The sequence below is a fragment of the Carassius gibelio genome, chromosome A7, assembly GCF_023724105.1.
Source record: "Carassius gibelio isolate Cgi1373 ecotype wild population from Czech Republic chromosome A7, carGib1.2-hapl.c, whole genome shotgun sequence".
In the NCBI taxonomy this organism is placed as follows: domain Eukaryota; kingdom Metazoa; phylum Chordata; class Actinopteri; order Cypriniformes; family Cyprinidae; genus Carassius; species Carassius gibelio.
Window position 1 is genome coordinate 31,373,353 of NC_068377.1, and position 26,254 is coordinate 31,399,606.

Here is a 26,254-nt window from a genome sequence, read left to right on the forward strand (position 1 = left end):
TTTTGCAAAAATTGCCTAAAATTTACTACGCCCTTGCGTTCATACCATGGATGATAACCTTAAAGTAATTGTAATAGTATGTAAGGGATGTTTATTAAAAAAGAAGAAAATCTGCTGCTTTGCTCTTGGGAAGATATTAGCGCTTCGACTGGAACACTTGCATTTAAGAACGTCATAATCACGGACTTTTAATTTGAAAATCTCGTGAACGCGCTGGCGTTGGGTTTTCCGCGAACATGGAGGCGGTTGTGTCAGAACTAGTGGCACCTGAAGATCTAAAGGTAAAATATTTTATTCTTTACTTTCATGGCTGTAAATCCAAAATGACATCAGTTTAGTCTTGATGACAAGCTTGTATTTGATGAAATTACCGAAATCGGGTTTTAATCAGGAGTTTCACCAAAAGTCAAAACAACAACATTCATCATGACATGTTGCTACGCATAGATAGACTTATATAAGAGTAGACCTACTATTATACCGCGGGATATACATGCACAATACATTTATCAGCGTATTATTGTTATTTTATCATCTCACCTACTATTTTAAATGTAATCAGACGTTTTTCTGCTTTGCAAATTCATGCTGTAAAAGGTTGTCAGAGACAGTCGGCCAGGGGGAGCACATGACCGTAGCATCATCCATCCACTGAGTGCATTTGATTCTTATCTATCCATGACTTTTTGTCTTTTAGAGATTTGAGAAGAAGTATAACGCTGAGCTGGTGAAAGGACCCGTTTGCAGGGAAACCACATTTGAGTATGCCTGGTGTTTGATCAGAAGCAAGTACTCCAATGACATTGTGAAAGGCATTCAGCTGCTGGAAGGTCAGTGTTTTTGGTTAGTCACGACCTGCTTGAGCTCCAGCGGTAACTACCTATTCTTGATTTTAAATTATTTAAAAAGTAATCCAGGTTTCTTTTACTAGAACTGGTTTCTACGAGCAAAAAAGATGATCAGAGAGATTTTCTTTTCTACCTTGCTGTTGCAAACTACAGACTTAAGGTGGGTTACCCTTTTCCTTTTTTTGGTATGTGATGATCTTGTCAATGCTAATAAATGTTATTTATATCACATATCTTTGCACGAAGACATCTCTGGCATCTAGTTAAATCAGTGTTTCTCAACTCTGTTCCTGGAAGCACTGCTACACTGTAGTTTACTGCATCATTTCTAAATCAGATCAAATAAAGAACTTTATTGTCACGTCACCATATGGTGTAATGTGTAAACGGTTCAATACAAATATCAGATGAAGTAAACGTAAAAAAGTGAATCTCTCAAACCTGTCAAGTACATGTCCAAGTTAAATTTTACCCAAAAATCAAGGGAAATGCATAATTGAAATACACTACCTTTCAAAAGTTTTGGGTCAGTGAGTTCTCTCATGCTCACCAATGCTGCAATTATTTGATAAAAAAAAAATACAGTATGAACTTGGCTTGGACATACTTGGATTACATTGAATTAGTTTCCATTTAATCTCTCTCTTTGTTTTGCTCTCTTTACCTCCCTACAACAAACTTTTTGTTCTTCTATCAGGAGTATGAGAGAGCACTGAAGTACATTCGTACTCTGCTGAAGACTGAACCAGATAATAAACAGGCCCTGGAACTGGAGAAACTCATCAACAGTGCACTAAGAAAAGGTGAGATAAAAGATACTTTGGGGTCAGTGTTACTTTAAGTTTTTAAAGAAATAAATTCTTTTATTCAGCTAGGACTCATCAAAATGCTCAAAAGTGAAAATAAAGACTTTAACATTGCTAAATATATATTTACATTTATGCTATTATAATAATGTAATACGGTCACCATTTGTTATGTTAAAGCAGAAGTCCAGTTTACTACATAAATCATAATAAGAAATGTTTCTTGAGCACCAAATCAGCATATTAGAAAAAAGGAGTTTTTCAAGATCCATTTACAATGAGGAAAAGCGTGAGGTGGTGACTGCTTTTACGTTCATATTAATATTCCGATGTTAATCAGAATTTAGCAGTTGGTATTCAGACATGTAAATGCCACAATCCTATTGCTGTCTTTTTTTTTTAAGACCATTATCGGATTCCTCAAATTCCGATTCCCATCCCTGGAATATACGTGTTTTAATCAGAAATTTGTTGCATGTACCTTAATCAGAAAATCCACTTAAAAGGAAATTGATGTGCATGCTCCACAATATATCCCAGTTTGACAGCAACATGCACTGCAACTGTTTTCATCACATTCTCAAGGATTGCACACAGTTTGTGGTATTTCAATATTCTAAACAATATTCACATCTTTCTCCTACCAGTCCTTGCTGCAAACTTCCATTCACTCTCTCTTGTTTTGTTGCTGAGATACCAGCACATGACTGCATGTGCTTTTTGGCGGTTGCCAGATTACCTCCATTTTATGACGTTATGATGTTATCAGGCATTTTTAAAGGCGAGATATGAGTCCTTATCAAATTATAGTCTTGAATAAGATTATACTGTCATACTTGCAGATAATTTGATGTGCATGTAAACAAATTTAAAGGTAAAAATCAATAGTCTGAATGCACTGTAACTCGCTTTGGATAAAAGCTAAATGCGTAAATATAAAGACAATAGTGATTTAATCTCAGCTCTTTTTTTTTGTTGTATTCTTTTTCAGATGGTTTAGTTGGCATGGCGATCGTCGGCGGTATCGGTTTAGGTGTGGCGGGATTGGCTGGTCTTATTGGTTTGGCTGTGAGCAAAGGTCCTAAGTCCTAATATGGAGTTCCTGAAGAGCGTACTTTGATTCTGTTCCTCTCCAGAAGAGAGACTTAATGATCTCGTATAATCCTATAATCACAGAAAACCATGAGGAGGCCCGTGCTTTTTTATTTTGTATTTTTCTGAAATGACTTCAATGACATTTTGAGCGCTCATATTTTATCATGTTGCTTTTTGCTTTACAATTCTTCAGCTCTTTTTGGTATGTGTAGAGATGTGGGGTTGGGATAAAGTAATAAGTTATGGGTTTTTCCTCTGAAGCCTTTCATTTTTCAAAGGAAATGAAACTTCAGAGGCTTTTCCAGGGACTTGCAGTACAAGATAAGATGTATTATGATAATATGCACTTTTTATTTAATATATATAAATATACTTACACTATAGATAAGTAATATGGAACATTTTTGATAAACTACATTAAAACCTCATGTCTGTTAATGAATTAAAATGTGTGGTGACTGAACTAATAAGGTGTGTTTACATGCATTGCACGTGTGACCAGCCTTGCAGTGCATTTTCTTACAAGTAATCGTTGTCAGCACCTTGTTTATTACCTATTGGTTTATGTGTGCTGTCAAGTGTATCATCTTCCCTGCCTTGTGTGCATTTTATACTGAAACATCTGCAAAGAAAAAGCACATTTTGGCCAGTGTTTCCTTTGTCCTCCACACATTGTTAATATGGATCAAGAAATTGGAATCAAGGCCATCATTCAACAAGCAAGGTATTTTAAGACAAGGAATAGGCAGATGAAGGGATGTATTGAATGAAATCTTCTAAGACAGGGTTCCCATGTTAGAATTGTGATTTCCAGAATATTTAATTGCCTAGAATTTGCTCTTAATGAGTGCAATCTCTATAAAATTATTAAGAAAGTCTTAAAAAAGAATTAGTCAAAAGATCTGGGAATCATGTTGAGAAAAAGCTGATTGCGGTCTGAAGCGGCTGGTTAAATAATCACTCACAAACTGGTTGTCCTCCATGCATCATTAGACCAGACACTCAGATGTGGGAGTATCTCCAACACTGATTTAAGTCAACAACTACAAGGCCTTGAAAGTAAAAAATTTGTTGTAAAACATGTTTATTTAAGATAATAGCTGATAATGGCATTCAATTTAATGTCGGGTTCAATTTGTACTTCCCACATTATTCATCGCAGGCACATGTTAAGACATCTCAGCTTTACAATGCTGGCTTTATGGTTGCCATTAGTAACATCATTTTATAACACAGTATTCAGGTTACTAATTAACAGGTAAAGCAAATGATGAGAAGTCTGATGCACAAGCTGTTCTCTCTCCTATTTGTGACTTTGCTGGCATTACATTCTGCTGGCCGTGTCTAAACTTTGTTTGTGGGACAAACTAAAATCTGCAGTGAAATGAAAGGGGCGAACAAACTTGTGAATAAAGATGTGATAATAAAGATTAAAGTCATGTTCCCAAACTCAGAAAGAAAAGTGCAAAACTGTCACTGGGGCAGTACCCTTTTAAAAGTTACTGATGTTTGCTCTTTAGCTGCTAATATGTAGTAATATTTAGCAATTAAGGATTAATCAGGTAAAAAAAAAAAAGCTTTTAGGATTCTGCCTCAGTGACAGGAGGTCATTAACAAATGTGCATTGTAGATTATTTCGAATCTGTTAAACAATACCAATGCAGAGGTGTTCCTGGTTATTTAATAATTTGGCTAGCCTCTTGATGATACAAGACGATAAAGAGATCATAAAAAAGATTTACAACAGCCCTGGGTTCAGAGCTCGATCATAATTTTCGTCTGTCTCAAATTTCTGTAAAGCAATTATAAGACACTTTCTGTGTGTATAACATGCAAACAAATATCCCCACAGCGTATTCTTGTTTACACACATCTATACATTTATATTTGTCTTGTCCACTGCCATGTTCCTAGCTAAGTTACAGCCATGACTCAATCTTGCTCCTGGAAATCAGCTTTTAAATGACACTTATCAATAAATTATGCAATTTCATTTAACACAGCAAACTTGGCAGGGATCCTTCATCTCTGATAGAGCTTTATGTTGAAGTTGAATTAACCCTGCCGAGTTTGTCGTGTGCGTTAGAGCAACGAGGACTCAGCATCTGCAAAAAGTCTGCTTTAACAGAATTATTTTATGAGCTCTTTTACTGGCCCCATAAATGTCAGATCATTGAAAGTGTCATCGTCTGTTTTAGGAGATGCATAACCATGTGGGAAAACTATTGTGTTTGTTAAAAGAACAATTAAAGTTGACTTACAGCAAAAAGCAAGCCAGCTAGTCATAAACATGACCTTTAAAACCAAGAACAATCATCAGCTTATCACACACAGACGATTCAACACAGCGGCTTTACCTAGTCTAACTTTTGTCCTCTCATTACTCACGTGTAAAAGAGTTAAACATTTATTATATATTGGTTTATATATATTGATTTTTTACATTGATACATTATATGTGTATATATGTGTGTGTATATATATGTTGTGGTCAGAATTTGACATAGCCTACACTTTGCAGTGTCTGCAAAATGTTAATTATTTTACCAAAATAAGAGGGACCATACAAAATGCATGTTATTTTTTATTTAGTATCATTATGAACAAGATATTTGACATAAAAGATGCTTATACATATGGTCCACAAGTTAAAAATAATAGTTACATTTATTAAAATCACCCCCTTCAAAAGTTCATACGTGCTTATTTTTTTTTTTATGATAGTTGTTCATGAGTCTCTTGTTTGTCCTGAACAGTAAAACTGCCCACTGTTCTTCAGAAAAGTCGCTCAAAGTCTTTCTTTTTCCATCATCTCTTGTGTATTTGAACCCTTTCCAATAATGACTGTATGAGTCAGAGATTACTTACATGCAGCTATTACAAAAGGTTGAAACGTTTGCTGATGCTCCAGAAGGAAAAACAATGCCATCAAGAGCCAGGGATGTAAACTTTTTGAACAGAATGAAGATGTGTACATTTTTCCTATTTTGCCTGTATGTCTTATATTTTTCATTTAGTTTGAATTTACCCTGATCTTCAAATTCAAAGAGTTTTCAGCTTAAGGCTCTTAATGCATTGTTTTTCCTTCTGGAGCATCAGTGATCACTTGATCTCTCTCTCTCTCTCTCTCTCTCTCTCTCTCTCTCTCTCTCTCTGGCTGGCCATGACAGAAAGCTGTAAGAAGGGCATTGCATTTGCAGTCTGGTCGGAGTGCCATGAATGGTGATGACCTCCGTTCATCACTGAAAGTGGCTACAAGGGGCATGTGATGGTCAGAACTGCACCATGTAATGGAAGTAATGGAAGTAGCTCTGAGGAATCATGTTTAGATCAGGAGTATGGTTGGGTACATGTGTGTTGTTTACCTAAGAGATGGCAGCAGGATCTGGTGGATTGATCTGGGCAATGTTCTCCCGGGAAACCTTGAATCCTGGCATTCACGTTGATGACCTCCATAAAGTTTGTTGCAGACCATGTAAACTCCTAATGGCGAAGGTTTTTTTTATTGCAGTGATCTCTTTCTGTGCAATATACACATATATTTGAATACACTGCATTTGATAATTTAGTTCTACAGAATTTATAATGTATAGTAACATATCTGCTTCTTTTTACTGGGAATCAATTAGGGAATCAAGGTTCAAACTTCCAAGATACGGTTTGCCATTTTGCCTATTTCCTGTACTATTCACTCAAAATACCTTACAGTCTCAAATCAATAAAATAAGTTAATCACTTATAGGTTTTTATACAGTAAGGATAAGTGATAGTTACCTGGTTATTAATGCTGTTAATGCTTAAAATCAGTAGGCTCTGTGTTGTCCAGAGCGATTTCACAATAATCTGAATACTTATTATGGTCAAATCTGTATGTTTTAGTTATTGCCACATGAATTTCGCCTCTGGTGTGTCCAATTTTGTTAACATCATCTGTTTTTTCAAATTCTTCCTTCTAAGCCATTAAAAATTAATGGAATATTTGCATGTCATGTGACGTTTTATTTAAACTTGTAGATATCATCGATGACTAAATCCTAATCAATCTCTTGAATGTTGACACTCTTATTCTAAAACACTGGCAGGAATATAATGCAATATTTGTTTAAAATAGTTGTAGTTACGTAGTTAAAGTTATCTTTGTGAATATATTTTCTTAATATATCATGGATTATACGTTGAACAATGTTTCTCTTTTTTTCAGTCATGGGCAGTGAAAGTTCTGTGCACCATTTACAATTGAAGAGAAGTTTTTCTTCACTTTATTTGTGGTTACATGCAAGATGTGTTCTTACTGTTCATCTGTACTTTATTTAAGTCTCCCCACAATCTTTTCAGTGCTCAGTGAACCTTGTATAAGAAGTGTCAATTACAAATAAACAATTTTTAACCACTAGACAAATTTATCCATGGTGACTCTTGAAGTGAGGTTTCATTTGGTGACTATGAACGCGTTGATCTATAAGCCAGCAGATGAATATATGACGTAGAGAGACAGATGAGATAAAGGCAGTAGATAAACACTGTCAGTAGCTTCTTCAGTTGCTCATTTAATCACTGCACCCAGTAGTTCCCCTTTTCCCTCTTTTGATAGTGTTCTCTGAAGACAATTCCAGAACATATTACTAAAAACTTCTGAGTAGCCTAAAATCTGTTATTAATAGCTCAGGTTAACATTTGAACGTGTTTAGTCATAGCCGGTTTTTATTTTATTTTTTGTTTTGTTTTTTGAGACGTTCTATAATTTGTAACCTAAAAGCATTCAGTTTTACTGGCTCTTATATGTCCCAGTGCCAATTGTTTTGGGGTTTAATATTAATTTATGGGCAACATTCAAATGTTTGGAGTCAGTAAGATTTTTTTATTGACTTATTTAAACTGATTAGGAGTAAAGAACAGTAGGCCTGTTTCAAATAAAAGCAGTTCTTTTAAACTTTCTAGTCATCAAAAATCCTGAAAATTAGGTTTCCATAAAATTATTAAACAGCACAAGGTGTTTTCAACATTGATAATAATAAAGCACCAAATTAATCATCATATTAGAATTATTTCGGAAGGATCATGTGAACCATCATAGCCATCATTTAAAAACTGTATTAAAAAATAGTTATTAGAATAGAAAATACTAATTTTAAATTGAATTTCACAATATTACTGCGTTGTTGCTGTTGTTGTTTCTAATCAAATAGGTTAAATGCAGCTTTAGTGAGCATAAGAGACTTCAAAAACATTTTTTTAACTCTTATCAACCCCAAACTTTTGAACAGCAGTTTATAGTTATTTCAGAGCCAACAAATATTTTTAATAAGGATCAAAGCTTACTTAATTTTTCTGTGATGCCGGGTGTATTTTCGCTTTGTTATTAAGTAATCACATTTTACAGTGTGCAATGTGTTTGAGTAGACCTGAAACATGATGGATGCATTGCCAGTGAAGGTCAGGGAACGACCATTGAACTTTAGTGATAACCAGCTGTTGAGTTTCGGGGTGTAAAATTCAAAAGCGAGACATGCACGCGAGAGAGGAGGGCACACAGAGGCTATAAATGACCCATCGCTCCTTGTAACAGCACATTTTATGTCAGACACACTGCTGCAATCTCGCTCTTAATGGAAAACCTGCCTCAGCTCACGAAACGGCTCAAGAAATCAACAAAACCTGCTTATTTTTCATAATTTTTGCAGCCAAATCTGAACACATTTCGAAAACAACTAAATAAAGTAGAGAAGCACGTACGAAATAGACGATTTTGGCTCATTTTGATTTTTGGCGTCTTTATAATCTCAAGCAGCCATGGATCCGGTTATTGAAGTCGTTGCTTTATTTCTTGGCTTTGTGAGTTGGATAATGGTTGGCATTGCAATTCCGAACCGTTACTGGAAAGTATCCACGATAGACGGGACTGTGATCACCACCTCAACCATTTACGAGAATCTGTGGATGTCCTGCGCCACGGACTCGCTGGGAGTGCACAACTGCCGTGAATTCCCCTCTCTGCTCGCCCTGTCTGGTAGGACAAAAACAGCATAGCTATATTATCATCAGTTGTAGCAACTTGATAGACACCAAGAAAACACCTGTAAATAAGTTTGTTTTTGGCTGAAGCGTTGGTTTCCATTTATTGCCCCTCACAGTTAGCACGTGATTTGAAATAATTTAAAGTAAATATTTTCTTTCTTTTATTTTCTTTGTCAGTCTTATTTATGTCTTAATGTTTGTCTTATGTTTTAATCAGGCTCCAATATTTATGTTTGTCAATTTCAATTAATTGAATAGACTGGGACCTATAGATTGCCTTTGCACTGTAAAAAAAAATAGTAATAATAATAACCTTAAAAATTAGAGGCTTTATATATACATGCACTGTTAGAGAGGCTTTATATGCACTGTTATCTATCTATCTATCTATCTATCTATCTATCTATCTATCTATCTATCTATCTATCTATCTATCTATCTATCTATCTATCTAGTACTTATTTTGTATTAATTTGTATTTCTTTCATCCCTTCCTTCCTTCTTTTTTATTTATTTATCATTTCAAATGTTTTATTTAGGCTATTTGTTTTAATTTTTGCTTATTTTCTTACTGCTATTTACATTTAGCTATGTTTCCTCTGCCTTTTATTTATTTATCAATCATTCCAGTTAGCTAATTATTTTCAATTAATTTGACTTTCCTTCCTCTGTTATTTCTTTTTATTTATCTTTTCATTATTTTATTTTTGTTAATTCATTTGTTTAGCCATCAATTGGACTTTCTCTCTTTTATGCTGTTTAATTCGTGCGGTAATTATTTACTAGGCTATAGGCTATAATCCTATATATTTTATATTCTTTTTTCAACACTGTATTCAGATCTTTTAGTAATGACATTGCATTAATAAATATATCATATTTGTGTTTCCTCAGGTTATATTCAGGCGTCTCGCGCTCTTATGATCGCGGCAGTGGTGTGTGGCACATTCGGAGTGGTGGCCACCCTCATCGGCATGCAGTGCTCGAAGGCCGCCGGTGACAACTACGTGCTGAAAGGCAGAATCGCCGGTACTGGCGGAGCATTTTTCCTCCTGCAGGGTAAGACACATTACTAATTAAAGATGCACGTGCATTGCATAACGATGACTGGAGTCTCCTAAACAGCTCTTATCAGTTTCAAATTCCGAAAGCTTTATTGCTATTATATCTGTTAATCTTTAATGTGTTTTAATCCCATCCAAAGGTTTGTGCACGATGATATCAGTCTCATGGTACGCGGCAAACATCACTCAAGAGTTCTTCAACCCGCTCTATCCTGGCCAAAAGTGAGTGCTCCATGGACTATTAAAAGCGAAATGCTGCCTCCTGCTGTCTGATCTCATACTCGACCAACTACTCTCATCCAACACCTGTTGGTGGTGCTCATAGGTTTATAAAGTATTAAACTTAAACTGCAAATTATAACTAAATTGCTGTTTTTTGCATGTGTTTGAGCACTCTCGGAAACTCTCAGTTTTTTTGTACCATTAATAACATGCACACTTAGGTACTAATATGCACACACGAGGCAAAATTATGGTAGAAATGTGTACCCTTTGAAAGGGTGTCCCAGTGACATCTTTCGTACCTTTTTTTTTCTGAGAGTGGATGATGGAATCTCCTGTGTTTGTGTAAATGAAACTTAGCACAGTGTGCTGATGGTGTTGATGAGTTTAATTTAGTTTGAGTGGAACCGATGTTTGTTAGACTGAACCTTATTTTTGTGGTGTGCTATAGGTATGAGATTGGAGAGGGTTTATACATCGGCTGGGCCTCTGGTGTTCTTGCTATCTGTGGTGGAGCCTGTCTCATGTTCTCCTGCAAGTTAGGCACAAAGGAGAAGACGTGAGTTTCTTTGTTGCAGTGTCTTACACTCGCTCAAACACTTCTCCCTTTCACACACTTTCTCAAATAACATTTTGCCCGTTGTTGTTATTTTATTCATTTGTGCATGTGTTTGGGAGCATGGTTTTTACATTCTGCATCTTCTCTTGCAGTTACTACCAGCCCACACGTGAAACAGTTTACTCTGCGTCCACCTCCAAGAGAGACGCTCAGAGCACCTATGGAAGAAATGCCTACGTCTGAATGAAGCAATTCTGGTCAATTTCATGGCCAAACAAATGTAACATAAATAGTTGACTGTTAATATTCTATCAATGTTTTATCTGTGAAATTATGTAAATATTTATACTGTATGCACAGGTTGTTTTGTGGCACCTAAGAATAAGTCATCAATCAAGTAAAATGTTACAAAGTCGTTTTTGCTGTGCAAAACACCTCAGAGAACATTATACAGAATGAAAGTTGATTTAGTTGAAATTACTTCAATTTTGTTTTGAATTTTGAATTATTTTGTTTCCGTTACATGAATAAAGATTTTTAAAAAATGAAAGAAAAAAAAAGATTTATAACATGTTAATTATTTTGTCATCATTTATTTGTACAAATGACCCTGTTTTATATGATGTTTTTATACAAACAATAAACAAACATGACATTAAAAGGCCATTATGTATTTGGGGATATTTTATTTCTTGACCCGACTCACACAGTGACTACAATAATACAACATTTCATATTTCATTGTATTCTCTATTAGTAAAAACTTTATAAGTTACACTATTTTTTTTTTTTCTGGTTTTGGTCATATCAATAATAACAGCAAATTAACTACAGTTGTGGAGGCCATGGTTATTGTAGGACCCTGTTTAGGGACCAACATAAGAAAGCCATTCTAGAAACAACAAAATACAACAATATTTGAAAGGCTCTATTCTATTCTATTCTATTCTATTCTATTCTATTCTATTCTATTCTATTCTATTCTAAAGCTTCTTACTCTGTTTAAATCAGGTCCCAGATTAATATTTCGAATGATACTACTAAGTAAAGTAATAATGATAACTGAAGCCAGAACATGACATTTAAAATGCCATTATGTATTTGTGGGTGTTTTATTGTTTGACACAGCTTACACAATAACAACAGCAATACAATACAAAATGTCATATTTTATATTATTTTCCATTCTTGCAAAACTATATAATTTACATTACTTAATAAAGTCCTATATTTATTTATTCTGATTATACATATAATTAACAATAGCAATTCATTATAGTAATGGAAGCCACAGTAAATATTCGAAAGGGTCTTTGCAGTTTGAAGTGGGTCACATTAATTTATTTTGATCTTCAGTAATAATAATAACTCAAGTGTAGTATGGCATTTTGGTGGAAACCTTTGTTACTATTTTCCACATTCTTTTAAACTGTATTCTGTTCTATATAACTATGGTATAAAACAGCATTTAGAACAGAATATAATAGAATAGGTCAAAAAAAAAAAAGAAAGTCCATTGTTTTGGGGAGTATGCTCACATAAGCAAATAATAACCATATTTACCATGGTAAATATTTGAAAATGTCTTACACTGCAAGTAGCTTTTTTACCAAAAAATTGCTATAACTTAAGTGTATTATGGTATGTTGGTGGAAAGTTAACATGGGACATTTAATAAGGTTCTATTCTGTTCTGTTGTGTCATATAATGCTATAAGAACATAATAGAATAGTATAAAATAGAATAGAATATATTATTTATCATAGTAACCACGGTTTCCTTAACTATCGAGACTAAAGGCCAGGAGAAAATAAACATATCAGCTATCAGTCCATTGCAGGACGAGGGTGTGTCCGTCCAGTGCTCTTAAATAATTCGGCCAATAGGACGGGACCACGTTTGTCGGCCAACACGGATGTGAGCAGCCAGTCACCGCGCTGATATGTAGGGCGATTTGAATTGTACACCCAGGAGGTTCAGAAAGAGACTTCCAAAAGTACGTGGCAGACACCTGTTGTGCACGGTCACTGTCACACTGGGCTAAGCAACTCCCTATAAATTACAATACACGTTTTCTCCCCCTCAGCAGTCGGGAGAGTGTTAATTTTTGAGACACGCGGAACTAGAGTTGCGCATTCCTTCATTCCACTCGGAGATATTTATAACCCGGACAACAGAAACATCTCCCTTATTGCCAAATTATTGCCGGATATGTCGCTGTTATGATGATCTGAGTATACATACTCTTTCTGTCCTACTGCGAGTAGCGAATTAGACTGGAAAGGCACAGTGCTGAATATCAGGGGTGTGATAAATGTGATCATGGAGTCGGGACGGCGGAGAGGTCTGAGCAGTGTCCTGTCCTCCCTGTCTCTGCTCTGTGTGCTCCTGGACCTACAGCTGGACGGTGAGACTTTACTTTTCATTCACACCTGAGAGATTGCTTAGATTGAAAGGAAACCAGTCCCACCCCACCCCCTAGTTGGTGTATCATAGTATTACCATGTACCAAGGATTATAGCAATACTATGGTATTCTTTGAATTATCACTTAACATTTTAGTACAGGAATAAGATAATAATTAAATATCCTATATATCAGAATATCATGCTACCATCATCTCATACTATAATTCTACCATGACACCTCCACAGGTGCTGAACAGTTAGAGTCAAGAAAGAAGTCTTTCAAATAGTAGTATATAATATCATATTAACTTTTAAAACTTAAAAAAGGTGCCTATCTAGACAGTATTTTGATGCTACCCAAGTAAACTGTTTAGGTTGACATCTCAGTAGGATTTGGAGCACAGACGTTATTTAAAACTACTTTCCTTGAGAATCTGATTTTGTTCAAACAATGAAGCACCATAGTACTACCATGTTATTGTTATTGGACATAAACACTGATTTTTAATTATTTTTATTAATTTATTTATTGATATACTAATGTACTACATATAGATCTAGAGGTGATAGTTTGTTTTTAATTAATTACGAATGCATTATAGTGACATTCAAACATGTAATGACCAGGAGTTGTTAATATCATATATTTAAAGCTTTTAAAAATCTTTATTGGTTAATGTTGAACAGAAACTGTACTAGAGGGAACAGAGGTGCAAAGCTGCCTCAAAAAGCAGAATCATTATAAAAATTCAGCAGGTGTCATGTGCAAGTCACCTGTCTCCTTATTTCATGTGTGTTAGGAGCAACACCTGTTGAGATTGAGCATCATCTGGAAATGGGCCGTAAGCTGCTGGCAGCCGGACAGCTGGCTGAGGCCCTGTCTCACTATCATTCAGCTGTGGGTAAGACATATTCAAACATAATCGCACATGAAGGCTACACTGCCAGTCAACATATTAAGCTCAGTAAGAGCTTAAGTAAGTTTTTTTTTTCAATAAGCACTTACCTCCATGTCGGTCCAATCTCATAAACAGCTCAGTTTGTCTTCAGAACACAATTTATGATATTTTTTCTGAAAACCTGGAGGCTTGACTTTATTCAATAATTCACTCACCGTGCTGCGTGAGCTCTTCTCTGTCCTCAGTCACAAGGATGTGCTGTTTTCTTTCAAATCAAAGAAATAAATAAATTATGCTTTAAAATAGAAAACAATTTCACAATATTTATTTCTGATTAAATAAATGCAGGCTTTGTGAGCAAACAAGACTATTAAAAACATTAAAAAATATATATATATTACTGAATCCCGAATTTGTTGTTTAGTTCATGGCTTATCAGTATTAAAATGCATTTAGGTTCAGTTTTATGTAGATATTTCAGAACAAAGAAAAGCTGCAGTTCATTAACAGATGCATACGTCTTAAACAGAGGGTGACTCGAAGAACTACCTGACATACTACAAACGAGCTGCTGTGTTCCTGGCTATGGGCAAGTCCAAGTCAGCGCTGCCTGACCTCAGCCAGGCCATACAGCTCAAGCCAGACTTCCTTGCTGTGAGTTTATTTGTGTTGTTGTGAAATCAAATGAAGGTATAGGTGACTGTACCTTATATACATGTTTATGGTGTGTGTTTTTCTTTTGTTCAGGCCAGACTGCAGAGGGGTAATATTCTACTGAAACAGGGAAATACTGAAGAGGCCAGGGAAGATTTTCTAGCAGTAGTGAGCGGAACAATTCTCTTATTCTTTTAGAACCCACCAACTTAATTCTCAAATCAGATCACATTCTGAATCAACTTTGTGCTCTGTTCTATTTCCTGTCTACTGCTCTCTTAACTTTTCTCTCGTGCAGCTGAACCGTTCCCCGGATCACGAGGAAGCACATGATCAGCTCCACAAGGCCGATGATCTGGAGTTGCTCCAGAAAGAGGCACATGAGGCCCATCACCGTGGAGACTTCATCACTACTGTCCAAGTGCTGGAGAAAGTCATAGAGGTGAGTTAGTCTGGAGATCAAAAATGCACATGAAGCAACAGGTGTTTAAAATATACATTGCTGTAATAGTAATGTTAAAGGAATAATTCACCCTAATAATAAAAAAGGTTTTATCATTGTATTGCAAATTAAAACGGTTTTATTTTTTAATAGATTTTAATTTATTCATGGTGGTAAATCTGAATTTTCAGCAGCCATTATTCCAGTTTTCAGTGTCACATGATCCTTCAGAAATCTGATTTGGTGCTCAAAAAACATTTCTCATCAGCAATGCTGAAAACAGTTGTGCTGCTCAATATTATTATTTTGTTGTTGTTGTAGTGGAAACGTTTTTAATAAATAGGATGCATTTATTTAAAAATAGAAATGTAACTTTACTGTATACATGTCTGTACTGTAACTTTTTATCAGTTTAATGCATTCTTACTGAACAAAAGTATTTTAATGGTATTAAGTCATTGTTCACTGAAAATATGAAAGTTTTGGACTATGTTTAGGTGAAGTGCTTTTTAATTATTTAACATTTTATCACATATCACTTTATTTCTGTATTATTGAACTTGATTTTCTTTGAGTTGTTAAATTAGTGGCCCTACAAATAAAATGCAAAAAAAACAAATAACATATCAAACATTGTAGTTTAAACTTAGCATGTCTCTGGAGATTCAAAAACACGAATGCTGCATTGTCATCTAGCTTTGTGCTATGTAATCTATTCCTTTCTTTCCAGCTCTCTCCTTGGGACCCTGAATCTCGAGAGCTAAGAGCCCAGTGCTACATCCGACTCGGGGATCCACGGAAGGCCATCATGGACCTGACACCAGCAACACGTCTCCGTTCAGACAACCGAGCAGCCTTCCTCCAACTCAGTCAACTACATTACAGTTTGGGCGAACATCACGACTCACTCAGGTATGCTGTTCATTATGAATGACAGACAGCCTCATTCTTTGGTTATTAAACCATACAGCATCTCCTGTAAGCCGTTTCAAGGACAATTTTACAGTCATAACTTTATTAAATACAGTTGTCAGTCCCACACACTGACTGTGTGTCCATGTTGTTATACAGTAGTTATAATATACCAATCTTGTGTCAAGCTAAAAGGAAAGTTGTCTCCCCCTTTTGCTGCTGTTCACTCTGTCTTTCCCTCTTTGTTTCTGTTTTCAGTCAGGTCCGTGAGTGTCTGAAGCTGGATCAGGATGATAAGGAGTGTTTTTCTCACTACAAACAGGTCAAGAAGCTCAGCAAGCAGCTGGACTCTGCAGAAGAGCTGATCTCAGAACAGAGGTGCTGAAAACATCTCTTCCCTCTCACTTCTAGAAATTACCTTTTAATTCACGTCTAGGCTCAGTTTACCTCACTCAAAATCTTTTTTGAGTTTTTGGCTTTTGTTTGAGATTTGTTATATTACAATTGTTCATATTTTTAAAATGTGTAATATTTTATTTTTGTGCTATATTTATTGTTTTATTTATTTGATCACACATTTAATATTTATTGCATGCACTAAAGGTTTGAAATTCTTTCGATCTTTATCAATAAATCAGTCAAAACACACTTTTTTTTAAGGATATATATATATATAGTGGCGGGAGGAGCAAACGATAAACACAGTGGGTCCAAATACAAAATGCCAAGATATATAGGCTACTGTATACAGCAAATCAGCCAAAAAAATACAGAGATATACATTTTTGCTCATATTGCTCGTCCCTGTATAGAAGTGTACTGGAGTTTTTTTCTTTTTTTGGAAAAGCAAAAAAAAAAGAAAAAAATTGCTAAAATTAACTAAACCGTTATGGTAAATCGTAAAAAAAACCCTGCATTTTATCAGTTTAATAACACACACTTGTTGAGTACAAAAAGTGCATTTATTTTTAAAAATATAACTGATTTGGTTTTGAATGGTTTTATATCTCCATCAGTTTTTTTTTTTTCCTCATTTGTATTATTGCAAGCTCTACAGTTCTCATGATTTAATAATAATAATTGTCTTGCGTTTACGTCTCCTCTTGAATGGCAGGTATCAGGAGGCCATTGAGAAGTACGAATCTGTGATGCGAACAGAGCCGAATGTGGCATTCTACACTAATAAAGCAAAAGAGAGGATCTGCTTCTGCTTAGTCAAAGTACGTTCATTTTCAAATTGTAGTTTAGCTTTTTCACAGCTTTTTAAGGGGATGAAACGCCCTCTAGTCTAGCTGTCATGATAATTGCCATTTATAATGTATGTGCACGTTCACATGGTTAGAAGTTAATAAGAGTAAGAACATCAAGAGTCTGGTTTCGGTGTCTAGCCTCACTGGTTATGGTTTCCTCTCCCACTCTCTTGTGACTCCTACAGATGAAGAGTGCTGAGGAGGCCGTAGACATCTGTTCAGAAGCCCACCAGAGAGATCCTCAGAATATCCACATCCTCCGGGACCGAGCGGAGGCCTACATCCTACAGCAGGAATATGAGAAAGGTTATTACTATAGTGATTACTATATGATGTACTGAATATTCTAACCTTTTCATTTTTTTTTTTGCATTAACTCATGTTTCTTCCTCTGTTCCTCTTCTCAGCTGTGGAAGACTATCAGGAGGCACGGGAGTTTGATCAGGAAAACCAAGAGCTTCGTGAAGGTCTTGAACGAGCACAGAAGCTCCTCAAGCAGTCTCGCAAGAGAGACTATTACAAGATCCTGGGGGTCGGCAGGTAACGCAATGACTGACGATCGAAATCGTGCCTGAAATCGTTGCAGACCGTGTTACTACCTTAACTGTTTCTGTCCTGTTTTATGGGAATGATGCAGCAAATCTGCTCAAAGGTTGTTGCTGGGGCACCTGCAGTAGTAACAATATCCTTAGTGTGTATGCATGTCTGTGAAAGTCAAAAGAGGATGGTTTGACTGAAATGCTTGTTTTTTTTTTCACTTGTTTTCAGGAGTGCCAATAAACAGGAAATCATAAAAGCGTATAGAAAGCTGGCTCAGCAGTGGCACCCTGATAATTTCCAGTCTGAAGCAGACAAGAAAGAAGCAGAGAAAAAGTTTATTGATATCGCATCAGCAAAGGAAGTACTCACAGATCCAGGTAGGAAAATGAACGCAAAATCTAAATGAACCATGAAGCCCTTATCAGTCTGTTATAAGTCAGTTATTGAAATTTTTTTTTTTTTTTTTTTTACATTTTGTTTCCGCTTGTTTTATCACTGGATGTACATTACTGGTCAAGTGTGGCCAAGGCTACATTTTTCAATTACATTTTTTCGAATATTATTTAATATTATATTAATATAACATTTTTGTGCAAACCATGACACAGTACCAAGTTCAAAAATTTGGGGGTAAGAAAAAAATTAATTCATACTTCTATTCATCAAGTATGCATTAAATCGACCAAACTTGACTGAAGTTATGGCTTCTGAAATTTCAGCTTTGCATCACGGGAATAAATTACTTTCTAAATATATTACAAAAGAAAAAACTTTTTTTTTTAATTATTATGATTTTTCACAATGCTTTTACTGTATTTCTGATCAAATACATTCAGCCTTGTTGAGCATTAGAGGCTTCTTTCAAAAACAAATTATTATAACTATTAAAAAATAGTGTGTATGAAGATTAATTTCACATATATGGATGATTCTTTGTTGCTTTCTATACAGAAATGCGTCAGAAGTTTGATTCCGGCGAGGACCCCCTGGACCCTGAGAATCAGCAGGGTGGAGGAGGTGGAGGAAGCAGAGAATGGCCCTTTGGCTTCAACCCCTTTGAGGGCGGAAACTTTCACTTCAAATTCCATCGACACTGATAACCGTGGCTGATGCAGTATAAACGGACAATGACTTGGACTAAGAAACCTGGTTAGAGAACCAGCTTTATCCAAACTGAACTTTGGAGGAATCTTATCTTATCTATTGGAGGAGTTTTTTTTTCTTTGTTGTTCTTGAGACTTGAATCCACCGGCTGCTGGACTTCTCCAGGAGCAAATGACTTGATCTGGCAAACACTATTAGTTTGGTGTTTTATTTAGGATTAGTTCACTTCCAGAATGAAAATTCTGTCATCATTTACTCACACCCCACTTGTTCCAAACCTGTATGAGTTTCTGTCATCTGTTGAACACAAAAGAAGATATCCTTAAAGATGTTGGTATCCGAACAGTTGACAGTATATTTTTTTTTTCTGCCGTGGAAGCAATGGTGCTCATCAACTGTTTCATAAGCCAACATTTTTCAGAATATCTTATTTTGTACGTGTTTAACTGAAGAGAGAAACTCACACAGGTTTGGAACAAGTGGAGGGTTTGTAAAAGATGGCAAGGCATTAGATCTGGAAGTGAACGAATCCTTTAAACCCAGCGGAGTCATTTCGGCTCAACATTTTTTATCCTTCATTGACTTATGTGCCATCTCTAACATTACTTTATCTCTCTCATGCTGTCATATGCTGCCTTTTTGAATAACACTCCAGAATTTAGGGTTGTGGTTTCTTTTAGACTGTGCCATAATATTTTTATTACACTTCCAACTGTATAAAGCCACCAGAAATGACCATGCCCTTGGGCTGCTTCATAGCCTGACACCTTTGATCTGATACCAGTTTGCACAATAGTTTTTTACTGGAATCGTTGCTTAAAGTTTACATGTCTGTTGCTAATGATGAACCAGATGGCAGTCTATGAAGCAGCCTTTGGTGGATTTAATTTTCTTTTGTGGAACAAATCAAAAATATGTTGCACAACAAAGCTTTGAAACCATTATGTAAACTTGTTGAGTTACCTCTGCACTTTCTAAATTTGAGTTGAAGGTCTATAAAATGAAGAAATCCCTAGCTATTTGAGCATTTTTTAAGTTTATGCTTGTTAGGTTGTGCTGACATGCCAATGCAATGTCTTCTTTGACCTTACTGATGTTAAGGACATGGGTCTTCCTAATGTTTCATGCTTGTTTGTTTTGTTCTAAGCTAAACAAATACATGAAGATCTCCAAGATATACTGTATTTAAAAAAGAGAGAGTATTGAAGACTTGTCAAGTGTCCTTTTTAATTTATTTTTTAAGACTTTTTTTCTTTCTTTCTAGGATATATGTATGGAATTGAAAGTCGAGGCCAGCATCAGCATTTACTTTTATTTAATTAAGGGTTAGAGGTTCTCCATATTTCTTTCTTTTCCCTCTTTCTTCCTTTCTTTATTTTGTACTTCTACCCAAAGGGTGAAAAAATATGATTGAAAAAAATAAATCCAACATAAAAAATACATAAGAAATTTTATAAGCAAAACATAAAAACTAATAGCAGCACTGTACAATAAGGAACCATTAGTGATCATGACATTACTTTAAAGCATTTCTTCATCTATGTTATGTTAATTTGAACATTTACTAATAGATTAAGTATATCATTGAATGGACCGTAGTTAATTTTAACGAATACATTAACTAACGATGTCTTATTATGAAGCTGTACTAAGCTTGTTATGAAAACAATTGTGCTACTTTTCAGGGCTTACGTGGGTTGCGCGCGCGCTCCTCTTCCTGTGCTTCGGTTACCACAGCAACAAGTGAGCTTGTGCGCGCTTCCGTGGCCGCCTCGCAAGTAACAACAAACAACCGCATAAACAGTTTTGTTTCTTCAAAATAGGAGTTTTGTTAAAATGCGGCGGCAAAAGTATTTCACGCCGACGGAGGTATCCCTTCACAACACTCTCAAAGATATATGGGTGTCGTACCTGGGCAAAGTCTACGATCTCACACCGCTGCTGGAGGAAAACAAAGGCACGTAATAATTATGTTGTCCCCAACTTTTGCAATGTAGTATGTATTAAGTGTTTATTAAAAGCAGTATTTCTCTCGTATAGGTGATGTGTTGTTGAAACCCATCATAGAGTGTGCAGGAAAGGACATCAGTCACTGGTTTGACCCGAAGACAAAGGATGTAAGCCACTTTAAACATTTACAAAACTTATTGAAAGTATATTTTTATGTAATTTAAGACAACCAAGGACTGTACAGGAAAATATCCCACACAACGAACTAGTAGCCTAATTTAGTTAATTAAGTTCTTTAATTTTTTTTTCAAATATATTTTCATACTTGTAATGATCATTTCAAAGATAAGAACCAAAACTAAAATCTATATCTTTTTGAAAAATATTTACATTTCAAAAAAGTTTTTTTTTTTTTGCCTTAAGGGAAAATTTTATTATTATCTAGTTGTTTTGTTAAAGTCAACATGAAATCAAAACTGACAGTACTTTTTATGGAGCATCGCAGTATTTGTTATAAACTTGTTTTTTCCATGTACATCATTATTTTTAATTAATTTGCCCTTGTAATATTTAATAATAATAACAATTGATAAATTTCCCTCACTTTGCAATGATCTCTTCTCTAATGATGTGTGGGCCAGCAACCTGTCACTCACATGAAATGTTGATAAAGTGGAAATGTGGTAATTAGCAAATGACAAAGATCCGGTCAACTCTCAAAGAACAAATTATTTCATGATTATGGGGCTGATATTTAAGTGGATTCACAGTGTTGTGTTTTTCCTTTTTAGATTCTTACACATGTTGACCTGATGACTGGCTGCATCAAATACTACACCCCTAGGGGGCGCTTTTTACACATACCCCCTCCCTGCCCTCGCACTGACTGGGCCAATGATTTCGGGAAGCCGTGGTGGAAGGATAACCGCTACGAGGTTGGGCTGCTGTCTGCCAAAACACGCTGGATCCGCATTATCAACACTTTAACCGCCCAAGAGCAGAGGCTGGAGGTAGGCCAATATTAACCTGGCATGGGTTGTAGAGAGCATGCTGACTCATCTGCAAAATGACTTCAGGATTGTGCCCCAAAATATGCTTATTAATTATTTAAGCGTTCCTGAGATAAAATGCCTGCACGGAGCACATTCCTGATGTCTGATTGCATGCTTGCACTGCGCCACTGCATACCGAAGAGGGCAGAGTTGCACTGTTTCATCGCTTTGTTGCTCCTCTCCATCTTTTGATTTCGTCCTCCCTCCCTCTCTTTGCATCTGATCCTTTTCCAGCTTGAAGGAAATGGACGTAATGTCGAGCCTCTGGCATTACAAGCATTTTCAGACTGACCGTGCTGATTCACTTGCTTCAGCGGCCACCAGGCTGCATCTTAAACTCTGGGCTGAATAACATCTGGCAGTTTTCATTCAGCCCAGATACTTCTTCTTGTCCTTTTTAAGGGCCTGTCGAAGAAAAAATTCTTGACCTCTGCTCTGTCTCTTTGTTGGACTATGTATGTGCATTCACAAAATAAACATGTATTTGGAGCACTTTTTAGCAGCCAAATAGTTCTAAGCTGTTGTTTTCTAAGCAGGTTTGCTCTGAGGAGACTCTGGATGAGATTCTCCAGCGATATCTGTGCTACAATTCCCATGCAGCAAGCTACACCTGGAAGCACAATGGCGTAAATTTAGACATGAGCAAGACCCTGAGTGAAAACGGCATCCCTGAAGAGGACGAGTTTTACTGTGGAAGCCCAGAGTGTAACCTCTTCTCTCCATCCATATGTCTATATTTCAACGACGACCTCACTGAACTCTAAGAAACGCATGCTATTAAAATGAATAATGGCATATAATTCATTAGAATTTTCACTGCATGCCGTTTTGAGCGAGAAGAATATACCACATCAACTATTCATGTGTTCAGTGTTTCATCGATTCCTGTCTGTGGTTATCTTATTGCAGCTCTGTGCTTCATCCAATCAAATGCTGAGCAACAGAATAAAAAAGATTAATGCCAGCCTACATAATAACCCCCTGAACCATTAAGTCTGGTGGTTGCCATGGTAATTGCTCGGAGGAAATGCTGTAGCTACTGTATTGTAGGCCCCAGCAGGCTCTCAACCCTAATTAAGTAGTATTATATATGTATGCATGTACACACAAATGATTTCATGCAGCCAAGATTTCAATTTAATCACTGCTTTATGAGACTATGTCATTAACATCTGCAAACGTGGATCTTTTTGTAAGCAGTTTAATTTGCCTGTGCACTGTTTACTTGGTCTATATTTTTGGGAAGCCTTTTGTTCCGTGTGCACAGGAAAGAACATGTAGAACAGTGGTTCTTTTCCAGAGGGGCCGGGGCCCACTAGGGGGGCGTCAGATTGCTTAAAATGATTTCAGATATGCTGGAAGACCTGGAAAAGTCATGGACTTTTCTAAAACAAAAATTTATTTTTTCTAGTGGTCGAGGTTTAAAAAATATTGTTTAGAGTAGAGACTGCTGAGAAATCAATATTTGCATGTTAAAAGGTTGAGAACTGCTGATGTAATATATACCAACCAAACGGAAGTACTGCATACTTCACTAAAAAACTAAATTAGACTAGCTACATAAGAGCATTTGTAACTGAAAGCAGGAAGGAATAGATGAAGCTTATTTGCATCAGTTACGCTTACATTAATGTTTTGCTTATAGCATGCGCATATGAAATGCCAAACGTCACAATGCAATATGTGTACTTGCAAAATATTATTGTAATTCAGCAGCTAATGATTTGAAAACGATCTTTTCCATTTCCAAATAGCTAATTATTTAATCTTTTCTGGTCGGCTCTGATAACTTGCTTGGTTTTGTCCTGACCTCAAATAGTTAATTTTTAAGCAATGCAACATGATGTAAGTGTGGGCATGGCTGCAGCAGCGCTCCCCCCTTCAGCCCATCAGCCCCGTTTCATATATATTCCGCTATATATATTTTTATTTATTTATTTATTTATTTATTTTATTTTTTTTTACAAAGGCGGGGGCCTTAAAAGAATATTAAGGTGGCCATGTTTGTTCGATCCGCTTTGGGCTCGGTGTACAGTGCGCGCGGCCGTTATTACGTGCACTTGGCACGTCTGAAGCAGAGAGAGAGCGAAAGCGCACACAATAAAACGAGCTGAAATACAAGTTGCAATCAGCCCCCCTCCAGTAACAGTGTGATTATTTCTAAGGAGGGAGGGGAGACTGGAGAGAGAGAGAGAGAGAAAGAGAAAAAGTAAAAGGAGGAGGAGGAGGGGGGCGTTCTGAAATAATATAGTCAGCCATTTTTATGTAAGGGGATTTTTCTTATTGGGGGGTGGGGAGGGGGGGTTGTTAAAAAATAAATATAAGGGCGGCCATCTTTGTTTCTCTGCCTTGTAGTGTAAAATATTCCAAAACGCCCCCCACTTTTTGTGTGTCGATTTGAATATTAAATAAATATCATAATTCGAAAGGAATACACTTTTGCATCTCGCGGAACGGGGTCACCGACGGGAATATAATGTCCTCTCTTCTCCGTTCTTGTGAGGAAGATGAGGGCACGGCGGTTAATTCCGAGGGAGGAGATTTTGATGAAGAAGAAGACGACGGAGACCTGGACGAGAACGCAAGCGACATAAACTCACCGGCGGCGCCTACAGAAACTGCAGCGAGAGCGGCGCCAGGTACCGTACAGTCCGCGGCACACGCGGGAGCGCGCGCGGGGCACAAAACACATCGAAACAAACGCGAATGCTCCTAAAAACTGCGATAGCGACAACTGCGTTACTGCATACTTCATTCTGGCTCCTCTAAAGCGGTTGGGCGTTGTGAACGCTTTATTTATCCAAGTGCATTTCAGCAAAGAGTTGCATAGAGTTTGGCTAAAGTTGACCGATCCCCCTCTCTCTGTCCCGTCTGTGTCATTCATCAGGTCTGTCATATGATGGTGCTTTTTCATCTCCAGCTGTGATCCGACAATGGATCATTAAGCCGCCACCATGTCGTTTTTGTCTGCCCTGAAGGTCACAGACTCAGCACTTAAGCAGATAAAGAAGAATATGACAATGCATTGATCTAAAAGCGGGCCGGAAAGAGGCGTGAGCATCAGGACTACCGTTGTGATTGTGACAATGTAAATAAACTTGACCCGACCCACTGTCAGTAAAGGGCAGAGATCTGCGATGCGATGCTTTCACTTTGCAAAATGCCAATTTGTACACTGTCATCACCCTTCGGGTATGTCAATAAAGCGCTAAATTATTATAAATATCTATGGCATGACATCAACAGATAGTGATGAGTCCAAAGTTTCCACTATTCAGTCGATTAATGTGTGGCACTGCATGAAATGGTATCTTAAAGGTTAGTTACAAACATGTTTCCTTAAGCTGACGCTCTGAAATATTATTGAGAAATTAATGAAACTTAGTATTTATTTTAAAAAAATCTTATTGACTTAAATCTAACTTTTAATGCCAGTCACTATCCAGCTGTGCTGATGTTTGTGGGCATTTTTGGGGCCTCGCTAAGTGCGTAACCGCTGTCTCGCGCAACCTGTCTCGCCTTCACGACCTTCAGCTGCGGTTCATCTGGTGGTCTGCTCTCAAGGTGCAAGAGTTCACGACGAGGGGAGCATAAGCTGGGTTCGCGGCCTCTCAGTCACCGAGCCCCGAGTGCGTGCTACTGCCGCCCCTGGCTGCAGCGCGCGGGAAAAAAGGCTCTGCCCGCGCGCCCCGGCAACAAAGACCCAATCGAATCTAACTCGTTTATCTCAGCACAATGGCGATAATTCTGCGTTATCAGACATGGCATTCGGATACATCTGCATTCATACAAACAAGCTATATCTGGATGAATGAAGCGGTGTAGAAAGTTAGAAGATGTACTTGTTATCGTGAGGATTCATTTCTATCTTATCTGTCTTGAAAAAGTCTTTCTTTGTTGTAAACTAACGTAGTCAGGTTGATGTAGCCAAATTATATTCTGGACTTGGTCCTATTATGACCAAATGCACTTTTGAATTCAAACGGACTTTTACACAGAACTGTTTGCGTTAAATAAAAGACCAAATTGGTTTGGTTTCATTTGAAGGATTTTACATGGCTTGCTGTAAATAGTCACATGACCAGAGCTGTTTAACTCCACGTTGGCCCTCTGAAAGATGATATCTGTGTCAAAGCGCCTTTTATGGAAGCATGTCAAACTTGTCATAATACAGGCACCTTATTTGGAATATATAATATAAGCAATTGAAGCATATTTTTAGGTGACCTGACAGCAGATTTTGATTGCTTGCATGATTAAAGAACAACTATATTCAACATTTTGTGAAATAAAATTGGGTTACATATTCATTTAAGGATTCCTTATATATTTTACTAAAAGTAACTTCTTCTATTCACACAGTGACCTGAAATACTCATGTTATGGAGTGCTGCATGCAATATTTATCACCGTCTTAAAATTCACTCCGTAAAT

The 26,254-nt window shown here is 36.7% G+C and overlaps 5 protein-coding genes across 11 annotated transcripts in view; all 5 read left to right on the plus strand.

Annotated features, from left to right (window-relative positions):
• The first annotated feature begins 116 nt into the window (after window positions 1–116).
• On the plus strand, window positions 117–3,394 carry LOC128017199 (mitochondrial fission 1 protein). The gene is made up of 5 exons (XM_052602461.1): window positions 117–281; window positions 698–830; window positions 932–1,008; window positions 1,546–1,651; window positions 2,646–3,394. The coding sequence occupies exons 1-5, from the start codon at window positions 237–239 to the stop codon at window positions 2,744–2,746; spliced, it is 462 nt and encodes a 153-aa protein (XP_052458421.1). The 5' UTR covers window positions 117–236; the 3' UTR covers window positions 2,747–3,394.
• Window positions 3,395–8,311: 4,917 nt separating this feature from the next.
• On the plus strand, window positions 8,312–11,275 carry LOC128016336 (claudin-15). Its single transcript, XM_052600822.1, has 5 exons — window positions 8,312–8,756; window positions 9,659–9,823; window positions 9,969–10,050; window positions 10,502–10,609; window positions 10,762–11,275. Exons 1-5 carry the CDS (start codon window positions 8,540–8,542, stop codon window positions 10,850–10,852), a joined length of 663 nt encoding a protein of 220 aa, XP_052456782.1. The 5' UTR covers window positions 8,312–8,539; the 3' UTR covers window positions 10,853–11,275.
• Window positions 11,276–12,521: 1,246 nt separating this feature from the next.
• On the plus strand, window positions 12,522–20,025 carry LOC128017200 (dnaJ homolog subfamily C member 3-like). Of its 2 annotated transcripts, none has more exons than XM_052602462.1 (12): window positions 12,522–13,016; window positions 13,809–13,919; window positions 14,446–14,570; window positions 14,664–14,738; window positions 14,869–15,012; window positions 15,743–15,924; window positions 16,183–16,302; window positions 17,039–17,144; window positions 17,360–17,480; window positions 17,582–17,714; window positions 17,943–18,091; window positions 18,666–20,025. In XM_052602462.1, the coding sequence occupies exons 1-12, from the start codon at window positions 12,932–12,934 to the stop codon at window positions 18,809–18,811; spliced, it is 1,497 nt and encodes a 498-aa protein (XP_052458422.1). In that variant the 5' UTR covers window positions 12,522–12,931; the 3' UTR covers window positions 18,812–20,025. The 2 variants fall into 2 exon arrangements, with proteins under 2 accessions (XP_052458422.1, XP_052458423.1); XM_052602463.1 differs by having other exon boundaries at window positions 13,818–13,919.
• A 142-nt stretch (window positions 20,026–20,167) lies between these two features.
• On the plus strand, window positions 20,168–23,577 carry LOC128017201 (cytochrome b5 domain-containing protein 1). The gene is made up of 4 exons (XM_052602464.1): window positions 20,168–20,775; window positions 20,859–20,935; window positions 21,560–21,778; window positions 22,357–23,577. The coding sequence occupies exons 1-4, from the start codon at window positions 20,655–20,657 to the stop codon at window positions 22,582–22,584; spliced, it is 645 nt and encodes a 214-aa protein (XP_052458424.1). The 5' UTR covers window positions 20,168–20,654; the 3' UTR covers window positions 22,585–23,577.
• Window positions 23,578–24,129: 552 nt separating this feature from the next.
• LOC128017202 (chromodomain-helicase-DNA-binding protein 3) overlaps window positions 24,130–26,254 on the plus strand; it is a 46,077-nt gene continuing 43,952 nt past the window's right edge. For 3 of the 6 annotated variants that reach the window (XM_052602465.1, XM_052602467.1, XM_052602466.1), the window contains exon 1: window positions 24,130–24,459. In XM_052602465.1, the coding sequence (XP_052458425.1) occupies window positions 24,297–24,459 (163 nt within the window). In that variant the 5' untranslated portion in view covers window positions 24,130–24,296. Of the gene's footprint in view, window positions 25,139–26,254 lie in introns of all 6 variants that reach the window. The other 3 variants (XM_052602469.1, XM_052602470.1, XM_052602468.1) reach the window with 3 other exon arrangements.

Coding starts and splice junctions, on each gene's coding strand:
- LOC128017199 (XM_052602461.1), top strand. CDS start 237: ATGGAGGCGGTTGTGTCAGAACTAGTGGCACCTGAAGATCTAAAG. Junction 282..697: donor TGGCACCTGAAGATCTAAAG/GTAAAATATTTT, acceptor TTTGTCTTTTAG/AGATTTGAGAAGAAGTATAA. Junction 1,652..2,645: donor CAACAGTGCACTAAGAAAAG/GTGAGATAAAAG, acceptor ATTCTTTTTCAG/ATGGTTTAGTTGGCATGGCG.
- LOC128016336 (XM_052600822.1), top strand. CDS start 8,540: ATGGATCCGGTTATTGAAGTCGTTGCTTTATTTCTTGGCTTTGTGAGT. Junction 8,757..9,658: donor CTCTCTGCTCGCCCTGTCTG/GTAGGACAAAAA, acceptor GTGTTTCCTCAG/GTTATATTCAGGCGTCTCGC. Junction 9,824..9,968: donor AGCATTTTTCCTCCTGCAGG/GTAAGACACATT, acceptor TCCCATCCAAAG/GTTTGTGCACGATGATATCA.
- LOC128017200 (XM_052602462.1), top strand. CDS start 12,932: ATGGAGTCGGGACGGCGGAGAGGTCTGAGCAGTGTCCTGTCCTCCCTG. Junction 13,017..13,808: donor CCTGGACCTACAGCTGGACG/GTGAGACTTTAC, acceptor TCCTTATTTCAT/GTGTGTTAGGAGCAACACCT. Junction 17,145..17,359: donor TCTGCTTCTGCTTAGTCAAA/GTACGTTCATTT, acceptor TGACTCCTACAG/ATGAAGAGTGCTGAGGAGGC.
- LOC128017201 (XM_052602464.1), top strand. CDS start 20,655: ATGCGGCGGCAAAAGTATTTCACGCCGACGGAGGTATCCCTTCACAAC. Junction 20,776..20,858: donor GCTGCTGGAGGAAAACAAAG/GCACGTAATAAT, acceptor TCTCTCGTATAG/GTGATGTGTTGTTGAAACCC. Junction 20,936..21,559: donor TTGACCCGAAGACAAAGGAT/GTAAGCCACTTT, acceptor TTTCCTTTTTAG/ATTCTTACACATGTTGACCT.